Raw genomic sequence first — 18737 nt, 5'->3', positions numbered from 1 at the left:
CCATAATTCACACATCAAAGGAGTCTTCATTTAAGTGACCTTTCTTGCATCCTCCATGCAGGCATCCCCATGCCCTGCAAGGCGTAGGAAAAACCACAAGGCAAAAATAAGGCATTTTCATCCATTTTCATTTATTCCCTCTATCCATTCTTGCTGCCCCTTTTCCCCATATTCAAGGCTCTTTAGGACTCTTCAGAGGCTTTTTTTTGGGGGGGGGTAGGGCTGCTTGTCGCCTCTTCCTAGCTAGGTTCCCTTTGCATCCCTTGGGGGACTTTGTAGGCGAGCCCCCCTCAGAGGGACAGGGCAGAGCTAGTGAAAGAGAGCTGGGCGATTAACAAGCCTCCCTCCCTTGCAGGCAATTCTACAGTGTCCTGCCGAAATAGTTTACCAGGAGATGATTCTTCAGCCGGAGAAGATGGTCCTGTGGAATAAAACCTTGTTAGCATGCCAGGTAGGTCTTGGCAAACTCAGCTGCTAATTACTTATCCCTAAATTTTAACACCTGGCTTTAGTCACTCTCAATCTCTTCTAGTCTCTGATGAGGGGCAACACCAGGAACAAACGAAAACCTTTTGTATGTTCATCTCTCACTGCTGTGAATTGTTGTCTGTGTTGCCCACTTAGGGAGGAAGTTTTGGGCTACAGTGGATTGTATATTGAGGTCCTTCCTTGATCTTTGTTGGACGTGGCAAGTTTTTCCTGTCCTACCGTTTCTGCATACTTCCTTGAGCTCCTCAGAAGCTGCCTGTGATGGAGCTGCCACTGAGTGCCTTGTTTCACCTTTCTTAGCGTGAACGGGGAAGATTTTGCCCCTTGGGAGTTTGAAACCATTTGCATGGCTGAGGGAGGGGTTGCTACTTCTGCACTGTGTTGTGGGGCTTCTTCCTGAAGTGCCTGCGGGGGAGCAGGCACACAGGGCAAAAAAATTCACATTTAGTTGAAACAGAACTGAGGTGTGGCAAAATGATTTAGAAGCGCAAACCATCTAATGGGATAAACCCAACCCTGTTTAAGGCTCTCTCTGGTATTCTGCAAGGTTGTTCATGGTGCAGCTTTTAGATTTTGTTTCTAGCAAGCATGAGTCCTTCTGTCTTAGTTGATTTCAAAGTCCTACACGGAGCCCTGCACTCAGCTGAACCAAATGCTATCACAGTTTCCCCCCCATGTAACTGGGAATTGTTTTTGTGAAGGTGCTGAACATTTTCCATCAGGTCTCTGTCTTTCCCATAGGCAGTATTCCTGGAAAGAAAGAGACTGTGTTTTCTTAGTTAGATTTATGTCAGCAGAGGTGGAGGGAAGCATCTCGTTTTTCTTCTTTCTCGACAGATATTGCAACGGATTGATGACAACACAACTGTATCCTATGATGTAGCAGCTGGTGCTGCTGCTGGCGTTGTGTCACCCAGGTGAGTCCTGGTTTGGCCTCGACCCTTGACAATCCTTTCTTTTTAAAGGAGGGTGGTGACCTCTTGTTTTGTGTTCCCAGGGACTTCATAAATGTGCGTCGGATTGAGAGAAGGAGAGACCGGTACATTTCATCAGGGATGGCAACAGTTCACAGCGCACGTCCCCCTACTTCCAAATATGTCAGGTATAAAGAGTCCTATGGATGGTGCTTTGATCTATTTTATTACCTGTAGGTTTCCTCCGATGCACTGGCTTAAATCGTACGTAAGTCTTTGACTTTTAATTTCTGAAAAATAAAAAGTTTCATGGACAATCCACCTGGACAAGACATAATGCAAATTACACCAGCACTTCCCAAAATGAAAATAAGACCTTGGATACTTCTAAAACTGGGTAGCCTAGTATGTAATGTGAAATGAGACAACATGAAACTATATGGTAGCTTTATGCATAATTTAGGGGGACTCCTCAGATATTTAGAAATAAAAATTAAAGGGGGGGTTAACAACCTGGTTAACCAAGGACTGAATGTCTTCTAGAACCAACAGAATGCTAAGCTGGGGTGGGGAGAGAGGGAATTAGCCTGGCTGAACCTCTGATTGTTTAGTATCCTGGAGAGGTGGATATTAGGTTCAGAGGAATCTGCACCACGGGGCTAAAATATCCCCCTCCCTGTACTGTATGGGGAAGTTTTAGGAGGAAGCAAAGGGGAAAGGGCATCTTTTCCCTTTTTCCTTCTCCAGAACTAAACCTGAGCTCTTCGGTGCTAAATAGCACAGTAGGGGAAGGTTTCATGAAGATGGGGAAACAAGAAAGGTGTTTTGCATGTGACTGACAGTCAGTAACCCTTGATCCTTGAGGAAGTCGCAGGTGTTGAGGTGTCCACTCAAACCAGCTTTTCAACAAAATGGTTCTTCAGTGCTTCTTGGGTGTCTAGTCCAACTTTGGCTCCCAGCTGCTGTCTTGTGATGAGCAGAGCTCTTGCCTGAGCATCAAGGCCCCCTTTGTTATTCTCAGAGCCTCTGCCTCAGGTGACCAGCCAGGGTGTCTTTGCTCACCAACTTCATTTTTCTGACTAATAGCATTAAAAAGTCATTGGCCTTTAGCTCGGCGTCTGCGTAGCTCTTGGGGGAAATCTGTGAGAAGGGCAGCGTACATTCCCCACATTGCATGCGCATGATGAAATACAGTGCTCCTTGTCTCTTTGTCTTGATCAAGCTGATTGGATTTCTAGCATTTGAAATGTGTGGGAAGTGGCTGAAAATATGAGTTTTCTACATCAGGTGTCCACACACTGAAACGGAACAGGCATGACACCTGTTGCCCCCAGCTCTTCTCTTCCCAAACACCATTCCCTCTAAACTGCTGTTGCCTTTCTGGTTTCCACTTTGCTAGGCAAGAAGTACCAAGGGCACTACACAGCTGGGTTTAGTTTCCCTTGGATGGGGGTGCACGGATGACTTCGGATTTTTTTTGTAAAACTTGCTTTTGGTGACAGCAAACACACTCCTCCAGCAAGTCAGAAGCTTGCTCTTTTAAATGGGAACTGAGGCACTCCCATAGAAATGCAGCACATGCACAGATGCTCATGGCTTCTGAAGTTATTAAGGGCCTGGTCTGGGCCCAAGGTATCTGTAAGAACTCATTCCTCAATGGCCCATGCCATAAAACTCCTGCTGCATATATCAGCATCTTCAGAAAAGTGCTCAGGGAGGGGATTTTCTGTCTCATTTATGGAAGAGGAGACCTGCCAGGATCTTCTTTGTGCTGGGGACTGAACAAAGTGTGGCTCTAAAACCGTATCGGGGGCGGGGGAAATTCAGTTACTCATAAGAGGGGGGAAATTGGTATGTGCTTGATATTTTCATGATGTCAGAGTACATTGCTTTGGGCACAGGATTTTATATATCAAGCTCAATTCTTTCATGGGCAACCTTCCAGGGGCTGCATGATGGGGGATGGGGTGGGGCCACAGGCAAAAGTAGGTGGGGCAATGGGTATGCCTCTTGCAAATATCCCACCCATGAAAAAGGCCAGGTTACTGCAAAACTCTTCCGTACTCCAGCCAGACAAGCGAGAGGCATGGTCGCAGTTCAAGGACACATTCCAATCAGGAAAGAACACTTCTGGGCCAAGCCAGGGGAGAGGGGGCATGGCTTAGGGAGTCCGGAGGGCCAGGTGGAGAGACACAGAGGGCCACATTCAGCTCCTGGGCATGTGGCTCCACACATCTGTTCTAGGTAATAGCCAGCTATTAAATTGCTTCTGCTGTGACAACTCTCCCCGTTGTTGGCTTTTTCCAGGGCGGAAAATGGTCCAGGTGGTTTCGTTGCTCTGAAATGTCCCACTAACCCGAACCTCTGTACTTTGTTCTGGATACTTAATACAGACCTCAAGGTAAGGCATGTCTTGTTCCTGAGTGTTTTCAGTTGAATGAGCCAGATTGTGACCATTTCTCTCCTGCTCTACCACTGTTGTGTTTTGCTTTTTAAATGGCTCGCTGTCACCTCCAAGGTCTCAAACCTTGGAAATTTCTGGGTCCTTATTAGAGTTTTTCATGTGAATCAATGTGGCCCAGATGCTGTAGTGCCATTAAAATCCATTCCTGCTCCCCTCTGATGAATGTGGTATGTGTTTGTACTGCTGAGGATCAAGATGTGTCTTGGAGAACGGTCCAAGTGAGCGGTGAGAGCTGCTCTCCCTCCAGAATGCAGAATCAGACCAATTGCATAGCTTTGCTAGCCAATGAGTGCCCTGTTTGGGGATATAACTTGGACCTGATGAGATGAAAGAGAGGCGCTGGGCAGAGGAATATGCAGGAAAGAGGGAGATTTTAAGGAGACCCTACGCTGAACCACCCTGAGATCTATGGGTATAGGGGCAGTATACAAATTTAATAAATATAGTAGTAGTGGTGTTAGTAGTAGTAATACTATCCTGTGGTGTTTATATACCTAACATAACAGTATTACCTATAAAAAAATGTTGCGGTGTGACTGACAACCCACCAACACAGTTAAGGATTATTGTGCTTGCCAGCTGGGATCAGAAATTGCTCAGTTCTGCAGTTCCTTTCTCTGTGGCATTCTTTTAATCTTATGGTTTAAGGGGAGGAGCCATAGCACCATTGAAGATTGCATGCTTTGCATGTGGAAAAACCCCAAGTTGAACCACTGGCATCTCCAGGTAGATACAGTGGTACCTCGGGTTACATACACTTCAGGTTACAGATGCTTTAGGTTACAGACTCCACTAACCCAGAAATAGTATCTCGGATTAAGAACTTCGCTTCAGGATGAGAACAGAAATTGTGCAGCAGTGGGAGGCCCCATTAGCTAAAGTGGTGCTTCAGGTTAAGTACAGTTTCAGGTTAAGAACAGATCTCCGGAACGAATTAAGTTCTTAACCCGAGGTTCCACTGCATAGCGAAAGCGCTCTCTTGTGAAAACCAGAAGAGCTACTGCCCAGTCCATGTGAACCACCCTTGAGGTAGGTAGACCAATGCATTGATTCAACATAAGGCAGCTTCCTATATTCCTATGTTCATTTCTACTGCTTAAAGTGAGCAGTGGTTGAGCACATGCTTAGCACTGGATGCCTTGGGTTCATTTAGTGGCATCTCCAAGCAAAGGGGATGTTGGGTAGCAGGGCTGGCAAAGACCTGAGAAATGCTGCCAGTTTGGGCCAGGCAGACCACTGCAGCTTCAGAACCTGTATCAGTGTTGAAGATACTTCTCTGGCTTCATCCTTCGTCTCTTCTTGCAGGGCCGGCTTCCCCGCTACCTCATCAACCAAAGCTTGAGCGCCACCATGACGGAATTTGTTTTCCACCTGCGCAAACGTGTTATGGAGGTCATGGCGAGGTCTTAGGTTCTTGGAACTCCTTGCTCTGATGTTGCCTTTTGAGCATGCTCAAACCCAACAAAGGTCCAAAGAACTGGAGTATCTTTCTTCTTCTTCTTCTTCTTCTTCTTCTTCTTCTTCTTCTTCTTCTTCTTCTTCTTCTCTCTTCCTGCCAGAGAACAAAGACAAAATCTCACAGCTGACGTTCTGGATCAGGCTGAAGAGCCTTTCCTTGTGTCTTCAGGTTGTCAGCCAGGTAAAGGGCTGAAGGTGATGACCAAATGGCAAGAGGGAGGTCGAGACAAAGCAGGTGGTCCGTGCCCAAGCAAATTGGTGAGAAGCACCAAGGTGGCTTCTTCGAACCTTTCACCGATGATCAAAGTTAACACTGCTACTAGAACTTGAGCCATGTATGGATTCCGATGTGCCAAATTCCTTCATGATCATGCTTCCAGAACCTGCTAAGTGCTTACCTGTATAGCCCCCTTCCTTTCTCCCTGGGTGTAATCATGATTTGTGTGTCCATAAACTTATCCAGTTGCCTTCCGTGGCGGAACAGAAGTGCACCATCAGATAACCTGCACACACAGTCACACGGCTGAAGTGCAGCAGGTTAAGCCAGAAAGTGTCCCAGGCACTGCTACTGCTCGTCCACCTTTCGGCATAGCTGTGACGGTGTCAGGAGGTTTTACTGCCCGAATGTTTGGATGAAATTTGCCTATTGTATGCTTGGTAATGGCCAGAGAGAACGAAATCTCCTGCCCCCTGTCAAGTACCTGGTCTTCAGTGGTGCACCAAAACTGACAGCTTGGCTTGAAAGCATTGCTGTTCCCAGTTCCGTGTTGCTTTATTTTTCAGTTTCTCCTCCTACCCATGAGTAGCAAAGACTATAAAATAAGCTTCCATAGACTAAACTGACCCAGTGGTTGGTTGGTGGTTCCTGGGTTTGATTGTGGCCTCATCATTCTGGAGTGGGCTTCAAATGTTAGTAATGGAGGCCAAGATCTATAATCGGTTCTATTGACTTGTTAATATATAGAGAGTTCAGAGCCCTTTTCTGCCACTCCAGTGTGTGGGGGGTGGGGTGGGGTGGGGTGGAGGAGCATCCTTGGAAACTTCCTGCCTGGTGCCTATCAGAGCTAAGCATTGAAAGCAGCCTGTTGTTTCATGAAGCATGAGCTGGGTTTGCCATAGAAGTGAGACTAGTATAGACCTATCACCAGAGCAGATGTTTATATTAACCTCCTTCCTTCGCTTCCCAGAGTCCTTAAGTTGCCTTCCTCTGCTCTCCTGCATTTGCTGTTGATAACCAGTATTCTCCAGGTGAAAAACTAGGTAGCTCATGAATCAATCTTCAGAGCCTTGAGTTCTTGAGTTCTGTGTCTCTCTCCCCACACCCCGCCTTGCTTGGGTGTAGAAAGCTGGAGATGTGGTGGACATAACATCTACAGGCCTTTTGGTCTGCCAATGACTGAATTTGCCTCGAGTGGAATCGACATTTCTAATCCCTTCAGAGGATCAGCTTTGGGACACAGGCGGTTGGGGCAGAAGTGAAATGCCTTTGCTTCAACATAATAAGTGCAATAATCCTGGCACAGAGCTAACATGCAACTTACCAGAAGTGTCCAAAGTTCTTGGCCTCAAATGTCAGCTGTTGTCCAAAGCCATTTGGTTTAAACCGCACTGACTCCTGTGATTCTCCACTTCAGCGGGACAGCTTTCAGCAGAAGTAGTATGGGGGATTGCACAGAGATTGCAGCCTTAAGGCAGATTCCTGCACTTTTAAAGGCTCTAGAATCAGAATTAGTCTTGTAGCGAGAGTCACGCATGGCTGCTTGCTTGCTCAGTGCATTTTAAGACCCCAAGGCAGGACTTGAGGTCAAAAGGTTGAAATGAAAGCAAATAAATATATTCTGCACTGGATTTCTTGCAGGGAGTAAACTGCACACCTGGCTTACACAGCAATGGGGCAACTAGCATGTGTGCCAGACCTGTTCTTACAGGCGTATTTTCAGCAGTTGAGCCCCCCCCCCCCCACTTTTGTATACCGGTACTGGTTTCTCCCCTTTGCCTTGCCTCTGTTTGTGTGTTTTGTGCAGTGGGTGGAACTTGTAGGAAGTCTTGTCCCCTCCATCTGATATCTTTGTCGGAATAGGGAGGCTTGTAAGAAGCTTTTCCTATTGCGGGGTGGGGGGAGTTTCCAGATACCACAATAGGCTTCCAGGGATGAAAAAGAGGCTCGCCATCCAGGGAAGTTGTCCGAAGTGACTTGCTTTACAATATTTCTACATTTTTTGCCAGCATTGGAGATTTGCCCGAGTTCCCGTTTCTAAGAATCGGCTATTAATCTTATTAAAGCGCCTTGGGTTGTTCGTAAGCATTTCAAATGGACTGTGAAAAGGGAGGCTTACAGACTTCGTGAATCTAATGCACAGAAACTGTTTTCTTTTATGTGTGCATGGGGAGTGGACCTGCACACCTCATTTAAAAAGCCACTTGAATAACACGTATGCCTTTTGCATTGATTCTTTGTTACTTGATCTAATAAAATCTAGTGACAACTTTCCTCTGGCTCAATGTGTCTTTCTGCCTAGCATGGGATATCCCTTCACTTTCAAATCTCCATCCCTGAAGAACGGAGCTAATCTACCAACTCGATGATATGACTCTTTTACCTTAATTGCTGAGCCCTGTGTTCCAGACTAGCTCCTGCTCCTCCTCTCTTTTAACTTATGTGAGCTGCTTTGGGAGACAGTAATTATCTGGAAAGCGGAATAAAACAATTACACAGTTTCCTGGCGTTTTGGCAGCATGATCGCAACCCTGCTTTCCCAGGGGCAAATCTCAGTGTGTTCATTGGGATTTCCTCCCCAGATCATTTGCCTGGGAATTTCAGAGTGTTCTGTTGCTTTTGCCCCAGGAGCAATCCTGGGAAGCAGATTTACTGTTGTTCAGCATTTTACAGATGGAAAATTCTAATATAGAGAGTCTGATCTGATAACACCAGTTAGCAACTTACATTTAGAAACTGCTCACGGGTGCAGTCTACTTGCACAGCTAGTGTGCCGCCCAAGTGGTGAACTTCTGCAGGGTTGCAGCTTTGAAGATCTACTGTCCACATGAGTAGATTACTCCTGTGAGCATATATTTTTTTAGCACAAGATAGGATGTTGGCCTTCCAGTGGAAACAAATCGATGCACAACCCAAGATCACACAATGAGTTTTATAAAAGAAGTGGGGATGTTAAATGGAAAAGTCTAAGAATTGCAAATGGGTATGTGGTTATTCTATTAACCCTGGGCAGAGTAAGGCTACTCTAAACAGCCATGACTTCCTCCAAAGACTTCTTGAAACTGAGAGTCATTTGTGGACCCCTATTCCTGTCCCAGAGCTACAGTTCCCAGAGGTCCCTGTCACTATGGATCGATTGCGGGTTAATCCACTTTGGCAGTTGGGAAGCCATGACTGTTTTTAAACTGTTATCATAGTACTTTAAGGTGGAATGTGGCCTGAGTCTAACTCCAAGACTGGCCCAAGACATGTTGCTTCCTGAGGCAACGGGCAAAATAGCCCATACACATGCTCTTTCCACCTTTAGTAGCCAACTGAGCTGGCCACTGAATCCTAGGTAAAAAAGAAAGCTAAAGGACCCCTGGATGGTTAAGTCCAGTCAAAGGCGACTATGGAGTTGCAGCGCTCATCTCACTTTCAGGCTGAGGGAGCTGGCGTTTTTCCACAGACAGCTTTCCAGGTCATGTGGCCAGCATGACTAAACCACTTCTGGCGCAATGGAATACCATGATGGAAACCAGAGCACATGGAAACACTGTTTACCTTCCTGCCACAGTAGTACCTATTTATCTACTTGCACTGGCATGCTTTCAAACTGCTAGGTTGGCAGGAGCTGGGACAGAGCAAAGAGCTCCCTCCATTGCGGGGATTCGAACTGCCGACCTTCCAATTGGCAAGCTCAAGAGGCTCAAGTGGTTTAGACCACAGTGCCACCCACGTCCACCAAATCCTACTTCAATACTAACAACAGGGCAAAGCACAGACCCTGAGGCAGTAATAAAGGGGGAGGGCAAGATGCACAACACACGACTCTCTTCTCCAACAGAAGGAATGGTTGGGGAGCTCAGGAAGAAGAGCTATGGGACACCACTGCCTCCTCGCATAAGCCGCCAGAAGCAGTTGCCTCATTCTGCCTAGTGACAGGACCAGCCCTGCTAGGGTCAAACAACCTACTTGGTGATTAAGAATCTCTTTGGGTGCAAGCCACTGTCTTGCTCACCGTAATCAAACTTGCAAAGTAGCTATGAGGATAAACTGAGGTGGCTCCATTTATGCTACCCTGAGCTGCTTGGAGGAAGGGCTGGTTGCAAAAGGAATAGATGGCAGAATTTCTCCCAGTGGATAACACAGCAAGGCCTGGCTTCTGTGCTGCCTTTCCATGCCGCTGCTCCTTTGGCTTCATGTGGCTCCACAGTGCCTCACAACTCGTCTAATCCTGCGGCCTCTCTTCTTGAAGATATGAAAAACAAACCTACTTTTCATTCCATATAAACATGGAGGCAACATACAATACACTATTTCATACTCTGCAGTTTGTTTTAAAGGCCTTAAGCTATGGCGGAAGGGGGAGAATCTCACATGATCACTGCTTATGACGTGCAGATGATATTTAAGAGAATTCATAGGACTCCTTTGCCTTTGCCTTCCCACCCCCCAAGCAGAGATCCCTTTACTACTTGGACTTACGTCTGCCCCATCCATTTTCTCTCCATCTTCTGTTTTAACTTTGGTTTTTATTGCGTTTCAATATGCTGGTCTCAAGCCTGTCTTAGCATTTACAACACATTGCAAGAAAGAGAGAGAGATGAATTTCTGGTACAAAGTTTGCAGCTGCTGTTGCCATATAGAAGAAGAACTGGAGAAGAATCCATTGGTGGTTGGGTATGTGTTACAAATCAGCTTTTTCATTTAGCAAGCCCCGAGCTTCTGCCAAATTTATAATAAGCAATGGCAGACAATGGCATAAATTAAGGTAAGTGTGTTCTGCTTTCAAAGTGATGCTGTACGGAAGCTGGCAGTTCTGGAATTCTGGAAGTACAGAATATTGCTGTTTAGGGCCCCAGTTGGCTAGACGACCCCACCCTTTCCCAGGATATTCCATTTCATCCCCACTCCCAACAACCAGATGGCATTTCCTTCCTCCATTAGAGCTCTGTGTCTAAATATTTCAGTTCTACTTTTGCAAATCTTAGCATTCCCCCAAGCCTGCTGAAAACCTCCTCTTCCTGCAATGGTGTTTTGTTTATGTAACTTACAGGATTCGTCATGAAAGGATTCCGCCTTTCTTGCTTTCACAGTTTAGCTACTGTTTCAATGTACAGTGCTTTGTTTGAGTCACAATCTTTGTGTGTGCCTTCACAAAAGCCCTCTTGAATTATATGCACACTTTAATTCTAGGGCTGCAACATTAAATGCTTCTATTAATCAGCTTTTAATTAATTGGTCTACTTTAACTGAGGGTGACTTTTTAGTCTGAAAAATTATTGTGAATAAATGTACGTAAAGGTAAAGGGATCCCTGACCATTAGGTCCAGTCGTGGCTGACTCTGGGGTTGCGGTGCTCATCTCGCTTTATTGGCTGAGGGAGCCGGCATACAACTTCCGAGTCATGTGCCCAGCATGACTAAGCCACTTCTGGTGAACCAGAGCAGCGCACAGAAACGCCGTTTACCTTCCCGCCGGAGTGGTACCTATTTATCTACTTGCACTTGATGTGACCTTCTGATTGGCAAGTCCTAGACTCTGTGTATGTACGTAGCAAGGCTCAAATCCAAGGTTTCCAGTCCCAACCTGGTATCTACCAGGCTAAAGAGATGCATTGCACTCACCGCAATGGTAAACCTGTGCCCAGGCTGTACTGCTTTGGACTGAAGTTGCAGGAATCACAACATGAAAGAATTGTTGTTTCTGTGCATGAAAACAATTAGCTTGTCAGGGAGAAAACTATGTCTCTCCCTCAATATGCTAGCTGTCTCTGTGCAAGGACTGTTTTTGTACAGAGAACAGACCCTCCGAGTGACTCATTATTCAGGGACAATATTGGATTTACAGAAGCTGTCCTGGTTTCTGATTTGATCCCGGAATGTCCCGCTTTTCCTTAGAACATCCCTATTTTCACTGGAGAAATGTTGGAGAGTACAGAATAGAATGTGCCTGGGGCTTTTTTTCAGCTGGAACTTGCCAGCACCTCTCAGAGAACAAGGGAGGTGTTCATGGTGAGTTCCAGCACTTCTTTTCCTAGAAAAATAGCACTGGACTTCCCTATTTTTGTTGGAGGAGGCTATATGAGAAGCATTTGCCCATGTGAGCTCCCACTTTCAATCCCAAGTGATAAAGCCCAGATACCAGATACAGTACCTAGGAAACTGCCTTCTATTGATCCAGACCATTGCTCCATGTAGCACAGTATGGTTGACACAATGACCAGCAAAGATTCTCCAGGGTTTCAGACAGGGGACAATCGCAGATGTCAGAGATTGAGCATGTGCTCTACCACTGAGTTACTTGGTGAGAAGTAGATCTAGGAGTCCTGTCTCGGTTTGAAGAGCAGCCATTGTGATGTTGTTTGTTTGTTTGCTTGCTTGCTTGTAACCTTTCTGTTGCAGCGACACGCTTCAGTATTTCAACAAGTTGCAGAAACGCCGGGAATTAGAGGCTGTCAATTTGTGGAATGAACCAGTGGACAAGACTCACGTGGAACGGGATGATGATCATAAACTCCACATGTTGCTGGAGAAAAGGTCAAAAACACGCCGGGGATCAGAGGTATGTTGTCCTTGTGCACGGAATATTTTTGTTTGGGGGAGAATTTAATTGCAAGACATTTGCCCACGTACAGTCTGATATGGTTGGTTCATCTGGAGGAATAAGTGCCCGACAAGGATGTCCACAGAAAAGAATTGTTGTGTATGTGTGCCCACAAACACAGTGATGCATTGATGTAAGCATTAAAATAATATAAACCGGTTTCTAGTTTCTGTCGCACTCTAGTGTGACCCAAACATAAAAACCAGCACAGGGCTATGCAGGTGGGGTTGGCTAAGGGCTTCCATTGAGTGATGCAACATAGACGCAATCTGCATGGGTGGCATGACCTTTAGGAATAGGGGCCTCAGTGGGGTGCAGTGTGTTAATGCACATGTAGGTGCACACACAAAGCAGCCCTTTAGAGATCCCTGTAATACATAGGCCTTTCTCCACACATACTTTACATGACGGTGGGCATTTTGCTGAAAAACGTAGCTTAGTGGTTCATTCTTTTGATGGTCTCCTTTATCCTGACAAAGGAATACCGACGCTTGAGCTTTGACATCATCGCTCACCGGCAGATCCGTCGGAAGATGAAGGACCGATGGAAGCAAATCCTAGAAGTCTTGGGTACGGTGTCCTTGGGGGATTTCCACCACAGACCAAACTGGAGAATGTTAGGAGAGCTATTATCCTTACTCGCTTTCATTTCTCTCAAGTTTGGTTTTAGTGTTCCACAACTAAAAACTACTAGAGCCTTCTCCCTGTTGACTTTGGAGGGGTGAAGACTATTATTTGCCTGTCCTTGGCCACTGTGAGAGCAGGATACTGGATTCCGTTCCTATCCAACAGGGCTGCTCTTGTTATTATTCATTGAGTTGGTTTTGGGACTGGATATGGGCATAAATGATCTCTTCCCAATGTAGGATTCAAAGCTGAAGCAGATGGGCTCCTCACTGTCACGTCCAGCACCTCATATGAATCCCTTCGCAATCCTCAAGAGGCCCGCAGGATCCACACTGCCCTGGCTGAGCAGACAACCATTTTTGGCTGGCATCGTGGTGGTCCACCTGAGAGATACCTCTTTGTCATTGTAAGTAGAGGAAGGATTTGGTAGAAACTTCTCTTGGGGCATGTGCTTGTCTGTGCAGTACATCACCGCAGGGACAAAAGCTGTGGGCCTAACCCACAGTGGCATAGAAGCTACCATGGAGGTAGGAGCAGCACGCAAGCTCCTCCAGGTAGCCTGATTGTGGTTTTCAAAAAACTGCTCCAAGGATCATGAAGCCTCTGTGAGTCGACTCCTTCTAATGTGCTGATTGGCCTTATGAATCCTTTAATAACTTGCCACCCCTCTCCCAAATATTTTTCCTTTGTCCTCCAAGTTAAGGGTGACATTTCCCCTCCTCCTAGAGTTGGGAGTGTGATGCCAAGTTTTCTGTTCAACATAGAAGATGGTGCCTTTAGGACAGAGCAATCTTTTTGAAATTCTCCCCCTTCTGCAAGGTAGCCTTCTTAATGGCTAAAAATACGTGGCGTTTGCTTGGTTAGTCAGTTCTCTCTTTGAGGCAGAAAGATCTCAGTTTAATCTTTTCCTTTGTCTGGAACAGGACTTTGGTTGATTTCATTGGCATACTATGCCCTTTTAAAATCTGGCGGGTTTTTTTGGGGGGGGGTTATTAGGTTGTTTTAATTTTGATTATATATTTTGTGGTTTTATATTTTTATATTGTTTTGTGAACCACCCTGAGACCTCTGGGTATAGGGCAGTATATGATGATGATGATGATGATGATGATGATGATGATAGGAAGAAGAATGCTTTGTTCTTTATTTGCAATAATTAAATAATTAAATAAAGGGTGTGCTAGCTCCTGTTCTCTTCTTCTTCTTCTTCTTCTTCTTCTTCTTCTTCTTCTTCTTCTTCTTCTAAGAAGGCCAAATAGTTTATTGGGAACTATTTTCTACAACAAAGGGTGGATGTCTCTAGGCTAGAAAACGGTCAGAGCAGAACAACAATAAATCACTTATCTCTGCTTCCCCCTTTTGAATGCTTTTAGACTCAGACTTCCTTTAATAAATCTAATTTATATTTTATTACCAGATACTTGTATCTTTGTAGTTAATTACATACTCCAACCCTACCCATTCAGTATTAGGCCTGTGCTACTAAGAACCTGGGAATCTCCCTCGTGACAGAGGCTCCTTGAAGTACTTTGGCCCCTGCCCTAAACAGGGACCATTTCTTCGGTTTGTTTTATATGTGTTTCCCTCACATCCTCTGTCATTTAAAAGCGGGGTAGAGGTAGTTGGCAAAAATTGTTTTTTGTTTGCTTAAAGATTTGGGGGATCCCTGACCCCTCTGGTGACCCAAGGATTGCCACTCTCCCTCCTTCCATTATTTTACCTCACAATTACTGTGAGGTAAAATGTAATTGAATCCGATATTTACTCCTGCCTTGGTGTGGGCATCATTTTTAAATTTTCTACTTCAGGTGTCTTAGGCCAGCTCTATTGTGGGATCTCAATGGACCCAACACTATCACCTTTTTTCTTTATTTTTGTCACCTTTCCTCCCCTAGGACAGGCTGCTTCTCCTTGATGTGGGAGATGAATTCCTGTCAGCGGCTCGGCACTTCTACCCCGTGGAGGACGAAGAAGACGATGGCTCTTCCAGCGATGGAGGACCTACAACACCTGGTCCTGTCTTGGTCACAATGAGCAAAGAAGCTCAGGAAGAGATGGAGGAGGGCGTAGACGGGGAATAAGCCAAGGAGAAGACGGAAGTGAGGCAGACACTGAAGAAAGAGTGGATGCGAAGAGGTGGATGCAACTCAACCTATGGATGGAAGAACGAATGTATTCAGAGTAGACTACTGAACCGCAAACCTGTTGGAAACTCCCTTTGACACAAAGAACTTGCGTCCCCATTTCCTGTTCATGCTTTGCCCTTTTTCTTTTGTATTAATGTCATGAGTTAACAAACAGCATCGTTTCTCACGACGCTCAGTCTGTAGTTTTCTATAAAACAGGAGGTGAACATTTGGAAGGAAAACATAAACCAAAACGTAGAGCTGAAATGTTCTCCATGGCCAAAAATGGAGACTGCCTTGATACCTTTACTTTAGGCTTTGCCACTCAAAACTCAGAACAACAACAACAACAACAACAACAACAACAACAACAACAACAACAACACCCTGCCCATCTGGCTGGGTTCCCCAGCCACTCTGGGTGGCTCCCAATAGAATATTAAAAACACGATAAAATATCAGACATTCTCAGGGTGATGAACAATAATATCTCCATATTTTTCCAGGGCGTTTTCTCTTGCCTATGGCAGGGCCAGAGGCTGAGATAATAGAAAGATATCTTTGAGACTCTTTCTTCCCTTTATGAGCTGAACTTTAGTTAGCTATGAGGCTTTCCATGGAGTATAATAAATTACGTATATGACATAGAGGACTTGCAAACTCGTTTTAGCTGAATTCACTTCAGATTCCTTTAGCACTGGGTGTACACAATTCTGGTCATAAGGCTGAGGGTGTGGAGAGGCTCCTTCTGCAGTTGTGCTGCACATGCACCAGAATGTAGAATTTCAGCCTACAGCGGAGCACATTGAGAGTCTAGACTTGCCGTCCACATGGTTGCTTTAAAAAAATTATTTATAGGCCTTGTTGTTGTTGTTGTTTAGTCGTTTAGTCGTGTCCGACTCTTCGTGACCCCATGGACCAGAGAACGCCAGGCACTCCTGTCCTCCACTGCCCCCCGCAGCTTGGTCAGACTCATGCTGGTAACCTCGAAAACACTATCCAACCATCTCGTCCTCTGTCGCCCCCTTCTCCTTGTGCCCTCCATCTTTCCCAACATCAGGGTCTTCTCCAGGGAGTCTTCTCTTCTCATGAGGTGGCCAAAGTACTGGAGCCTCAGCTTCACAATCTGTCCTTCCAGTGAGCACTCAGGGCTGATTTCCTTCAGAATGGAGAGGTTTGATCTTCTTGCAGTCCATGGGACTCTCAAGAGTCTCCTCCAGCACCATAATTCAAAAGCATCAATTCTTCGGCGATCAGCCTTCTTTATGGTCCAGCTCTCACTTCCATACATCACTACTGGGAAAACCATAGCTTTAACTATACGGACCTTTGTTGGCAAGGTGATGTCTCTACTTCTCAAGATGCTGTCTAGGCCTGTCATTGCCCTTCTCCCAAGAAGCAGGCGTCTTTTAATTTCGTGGCTGCTGTCACCATCTGCAGTGATCATGGAGCCCAAGAAAGTAAAATCTCTCACTGCCTCCATTTCTTCCCCTTCTATTTGCCAGGAGGTGATGGGACCAGTAGCCATGATCTTCGTTTTTTTGATGTTGAGCTTCAGACCATATTTTGCACTCTCCTCTTTCACCCTCAATAAAAGGTTCTTTAATTCCTCCTCACTTTCTGCCATCAAGGTTGTGTCATCTGCATATCTGAGGTTGTTGATATTTCTTCCGGCAATCTTAATTCCGGCTAGGGATTCATCCAGCCCAGCCTTTCGCATGATGAATTCTGCATATAAGTTAAATAAGCAGGGAGACAAAATGCAGCCTTGTCGTACTCCTTTCCCAATTTTGAACCAGTCAGTTGTTCCATATCCAGTTCTAACTGTAGCTTCTTGTCCCACATAGAGATTTCTCAGGAGACAGATGAGGTGATCAGGCACTCCCATTTCTTTAAGAACTTGCCATAGTTTGCCATGGTCGACACAGTCAAAGGCTTTTGCATAGTCAATGAAGCAGAAGTAAATGTCTTTCTGGAACTCTCTAGCTTTCTCCATAATCCAGCGCATGTTTGCAATTTGGTCTCTGGTTCCTCTGCCTCTTCTAAATCCAGCTTGCACTTCTGGGAGTTCTCGGTCCACATACTGCTTGAGCCTTCCTTGTAGAATTTTAAGCATAACCTTGCTAGCGTGAGAAATTAGTGCAATTGTGCGATAGTTGGAGCATTCTTTGGCACTGCCCTTCTTTGGGATTGGGATGTAGACTGATCTTCTCCAATCTTCTGGCCACTGCTGAGTTTTCCAAACTTGCTGGCATATTGAGTGTAGCACCTTAACAGCATCATCTTTTAAAATTTTAAATAGTTCAGCTGGAATACCATCACTTCCACTGGCCTTGTTATTTGCAGTGCTTTCTAAGGCCCATTTGACTTCACTCTCCAGGATGTCTGGCTCAAGGTCAGCAACCACACTACCTGGGGTATATGAGACATCCGTTTCTTTCTGGTATAATTCCAGAAAGAGCCAGAGCCAGAGCCAGAGCCAGAGCCGCACACGGAAACGCCGTTTACCTTCCCGCTGGTAAGCGGTCCCTATTTATCTACTTGCACCCGGAGGTGCTTTCGAACTGCTAGGTTGGCAGGCGCTGGGACCGAGCAGCGGGAGCGCACCCCACCGCAGGGATTCGAACCGCCGACCTTTCGATCGGCAAGCCCTAGGCGCTGAGGCTTTAACCCACAGCGCCACCTGCGTCCTTAAGGGGCTTAGTGTGGTTTAAAAAGGGGCAGGCTGTTGTTCCCACTCTGATGCACTGTACAAACTATCCCACCCCACCCACCAATTATTAGCAGACAGGAGTAGCCGGATATATTCAGCAAAATATGCCAGTAAAGGCCAATTAGCTTAATCTGCATGGTTTGTACAGCTCACGGGTTTGGGTGTTTGGCACAGAAATTGAGTTACCCTGATGCTCTGTGTTTTTGGGGCCAAGGCTGTCGAGATTTTTTTTAGTTTTGCCTGAAGTTGTTCAACTTTCCCCCCCTCCCAAAAATCTCCCCCCCCAAAAAAAAAGAGGGAATTTTAAAAAGCTATTTTTAAGGAAAATCACTAAAATCTAGACTTCCAACATGGGTTGCCATACGTTTGGATTTTCCCAGATATTGAACTGATTTCTACCCGGAAACTGTTTCCGACTGCCGTATTCCGACTATGTATGGGAAATTCTGGATGTAAGGCAACCCTACTCCGTGTGAGAGAGGAGGGCAGGGCAGGAGGTTGTTAGAAGTGGGTTTAATGTACAGAACATTGGCATAAAAATGGGGGGGGGTTACCCCCCCCCCGATGAAGCATAAGTCCCAGGTTCCCAGCTTTCACTTTGAAAAGCAAGTACAGTGGTACCTCAGGTTACAAACACTTTGGGTTACAGACTCCACTAACCCAGAAGTAGTACCTCATGTTAAGAACTTTACCTCAGGATGAGAACAGAAATCATGTGGCAGCCGCGGGGGGCCCCATTAGCCAAAGTGGTACTTCAGGTTAAGAACAAACCTCCAGAACGAATTAAGTTCATAACCAGAGGTACCACTGTACATGTTAAGCAGTTGTAGAACCAGAGATGCAAGGCAAAAGGTGTAGGCAGGTATCCCTCTCTTTTGTTTCGAGAGAAGCTTGCCTGTTCCCACCTTTGACTTATGTATGTTTGCTTATATATCTAGGATTTGTCCGTCAGAAATAGCATCCAGGTGGAATTTCCAAAAATCACGGAAAATCATGGCAACCCATGTTGGAAGTGTGGATATTATTTTTATTTCTGGAAGTGTTGATTTTGATTTTCCTTAAAAATAGCTCAAAAGCTTCAATTTTATTTTACTGAGATTTTGCAAAAAGAAAAAAAGAAAAAGAAAGAAAGCTTAACTTA

At 45.5% G+C, this 18737-nt stretch overlaps 2 protein-coding genes across 3 annotated transcripts in view; both read left to right on the top strand.

The window, feature by feature from the left end:
• The window catches only part of STARD3 (StAR related lipid transfer domain containing 3), a 29012-nt gene extending 21197 nt beyond the window's left edge, over positions 1 to 7815 (top strand). For both annotated transcript variants that reach the window (XM_079948827.1, XM_079948828.1), the window contains exons 11-15: positions 356 to 451; positions 1327 to 1406; positions 1487 to 1591; positions 3711 to 3804; positions 5173 to 7815. In XM_079948827.1, coding sequence (XP_079804953.1) covers positions 356 to 451; positions 1327 to 1406; positions 1487 to 1591; positions 3711 to 3804; positions 5173 to 5277 — 480 coding nt within the window. In that variant the 3' untranslated portion in view covers positions 5278 to 7815. The remainder of the gene's footprint in view (positions 1 to 355; positions 452 to 1326; positions 1407 to 1486; positions 1592 to 3710; positions 3805 to 5172) is intronic.
• Positions 7816 to 9961: 2146 nt separating this feature from the next.
• On the top strand, positions 9962 to 15543 carry LOC307200343 (melanoregulin-like). The gene is made up of 5 exons (XM_079948902.1): positions 9962 to 10204; positions 11929 to 12088; positions 12610 to 12700; positions 12997 to 13163; positions 14653 to 15543. The coding sequence occupies exons 1-5, from the start codon at positions 10128 to 10130 to the stop codon at positions 14836 to 14838; spliced, it is 681 nt and encodes a 226-aa protein (XP_079805028.1). The 5' UTR covers positions 9962 to 10127; the 3' UTR covers positions 14839 to 15543.
• The last annotated feature ends 3194 nt before the right edge of the window (positions 15544 to 18737 follow it).

Source organism: Podarcis cretensis (genome assembly GCF_951804945.1).
Source record: "Podarcis cretensis genome assembly, chromosome: 13".
In the NCBI taxonomy this organism is placed as follows: domain Eukaryota; kingdom Metazoa; phylum Chordata; class Lepidosauria; order Squamata; family Lacertidae; genus Podarcis; species Podarcis cretensis.
This window is presented reverse-complemented; position numbering and strand designations above follow the sequence as displayed.

What these genes read in the sequence shown, in the direction of transcription:
- LOC307200343 (XM_079948902.1), top strand. Translation starts at nt 10,128, where the DNA reads ATGAATTTCTGGTACAAAGTTTGCAGCTGCTGTTGCCATATAGAAGAA. An exon ending in AAGAATCCATTGGTGGTTGG is followed by an intron (nt 10,205 to 11,928) that starts GTATGTGTTACA and finishes TTTCTGTTGCAG; the next exon opens with CGACACGCTTCAGTATTTCA. An exon ending in AAACACGCCGGGGATCAGAG is followed by an intron (nt 12,089 to 12,609) that starts GTATGTTGTCCT and finishes ATCCTGACAAAG; the next exon opens with GAATACCGACGCTTGAGCTT.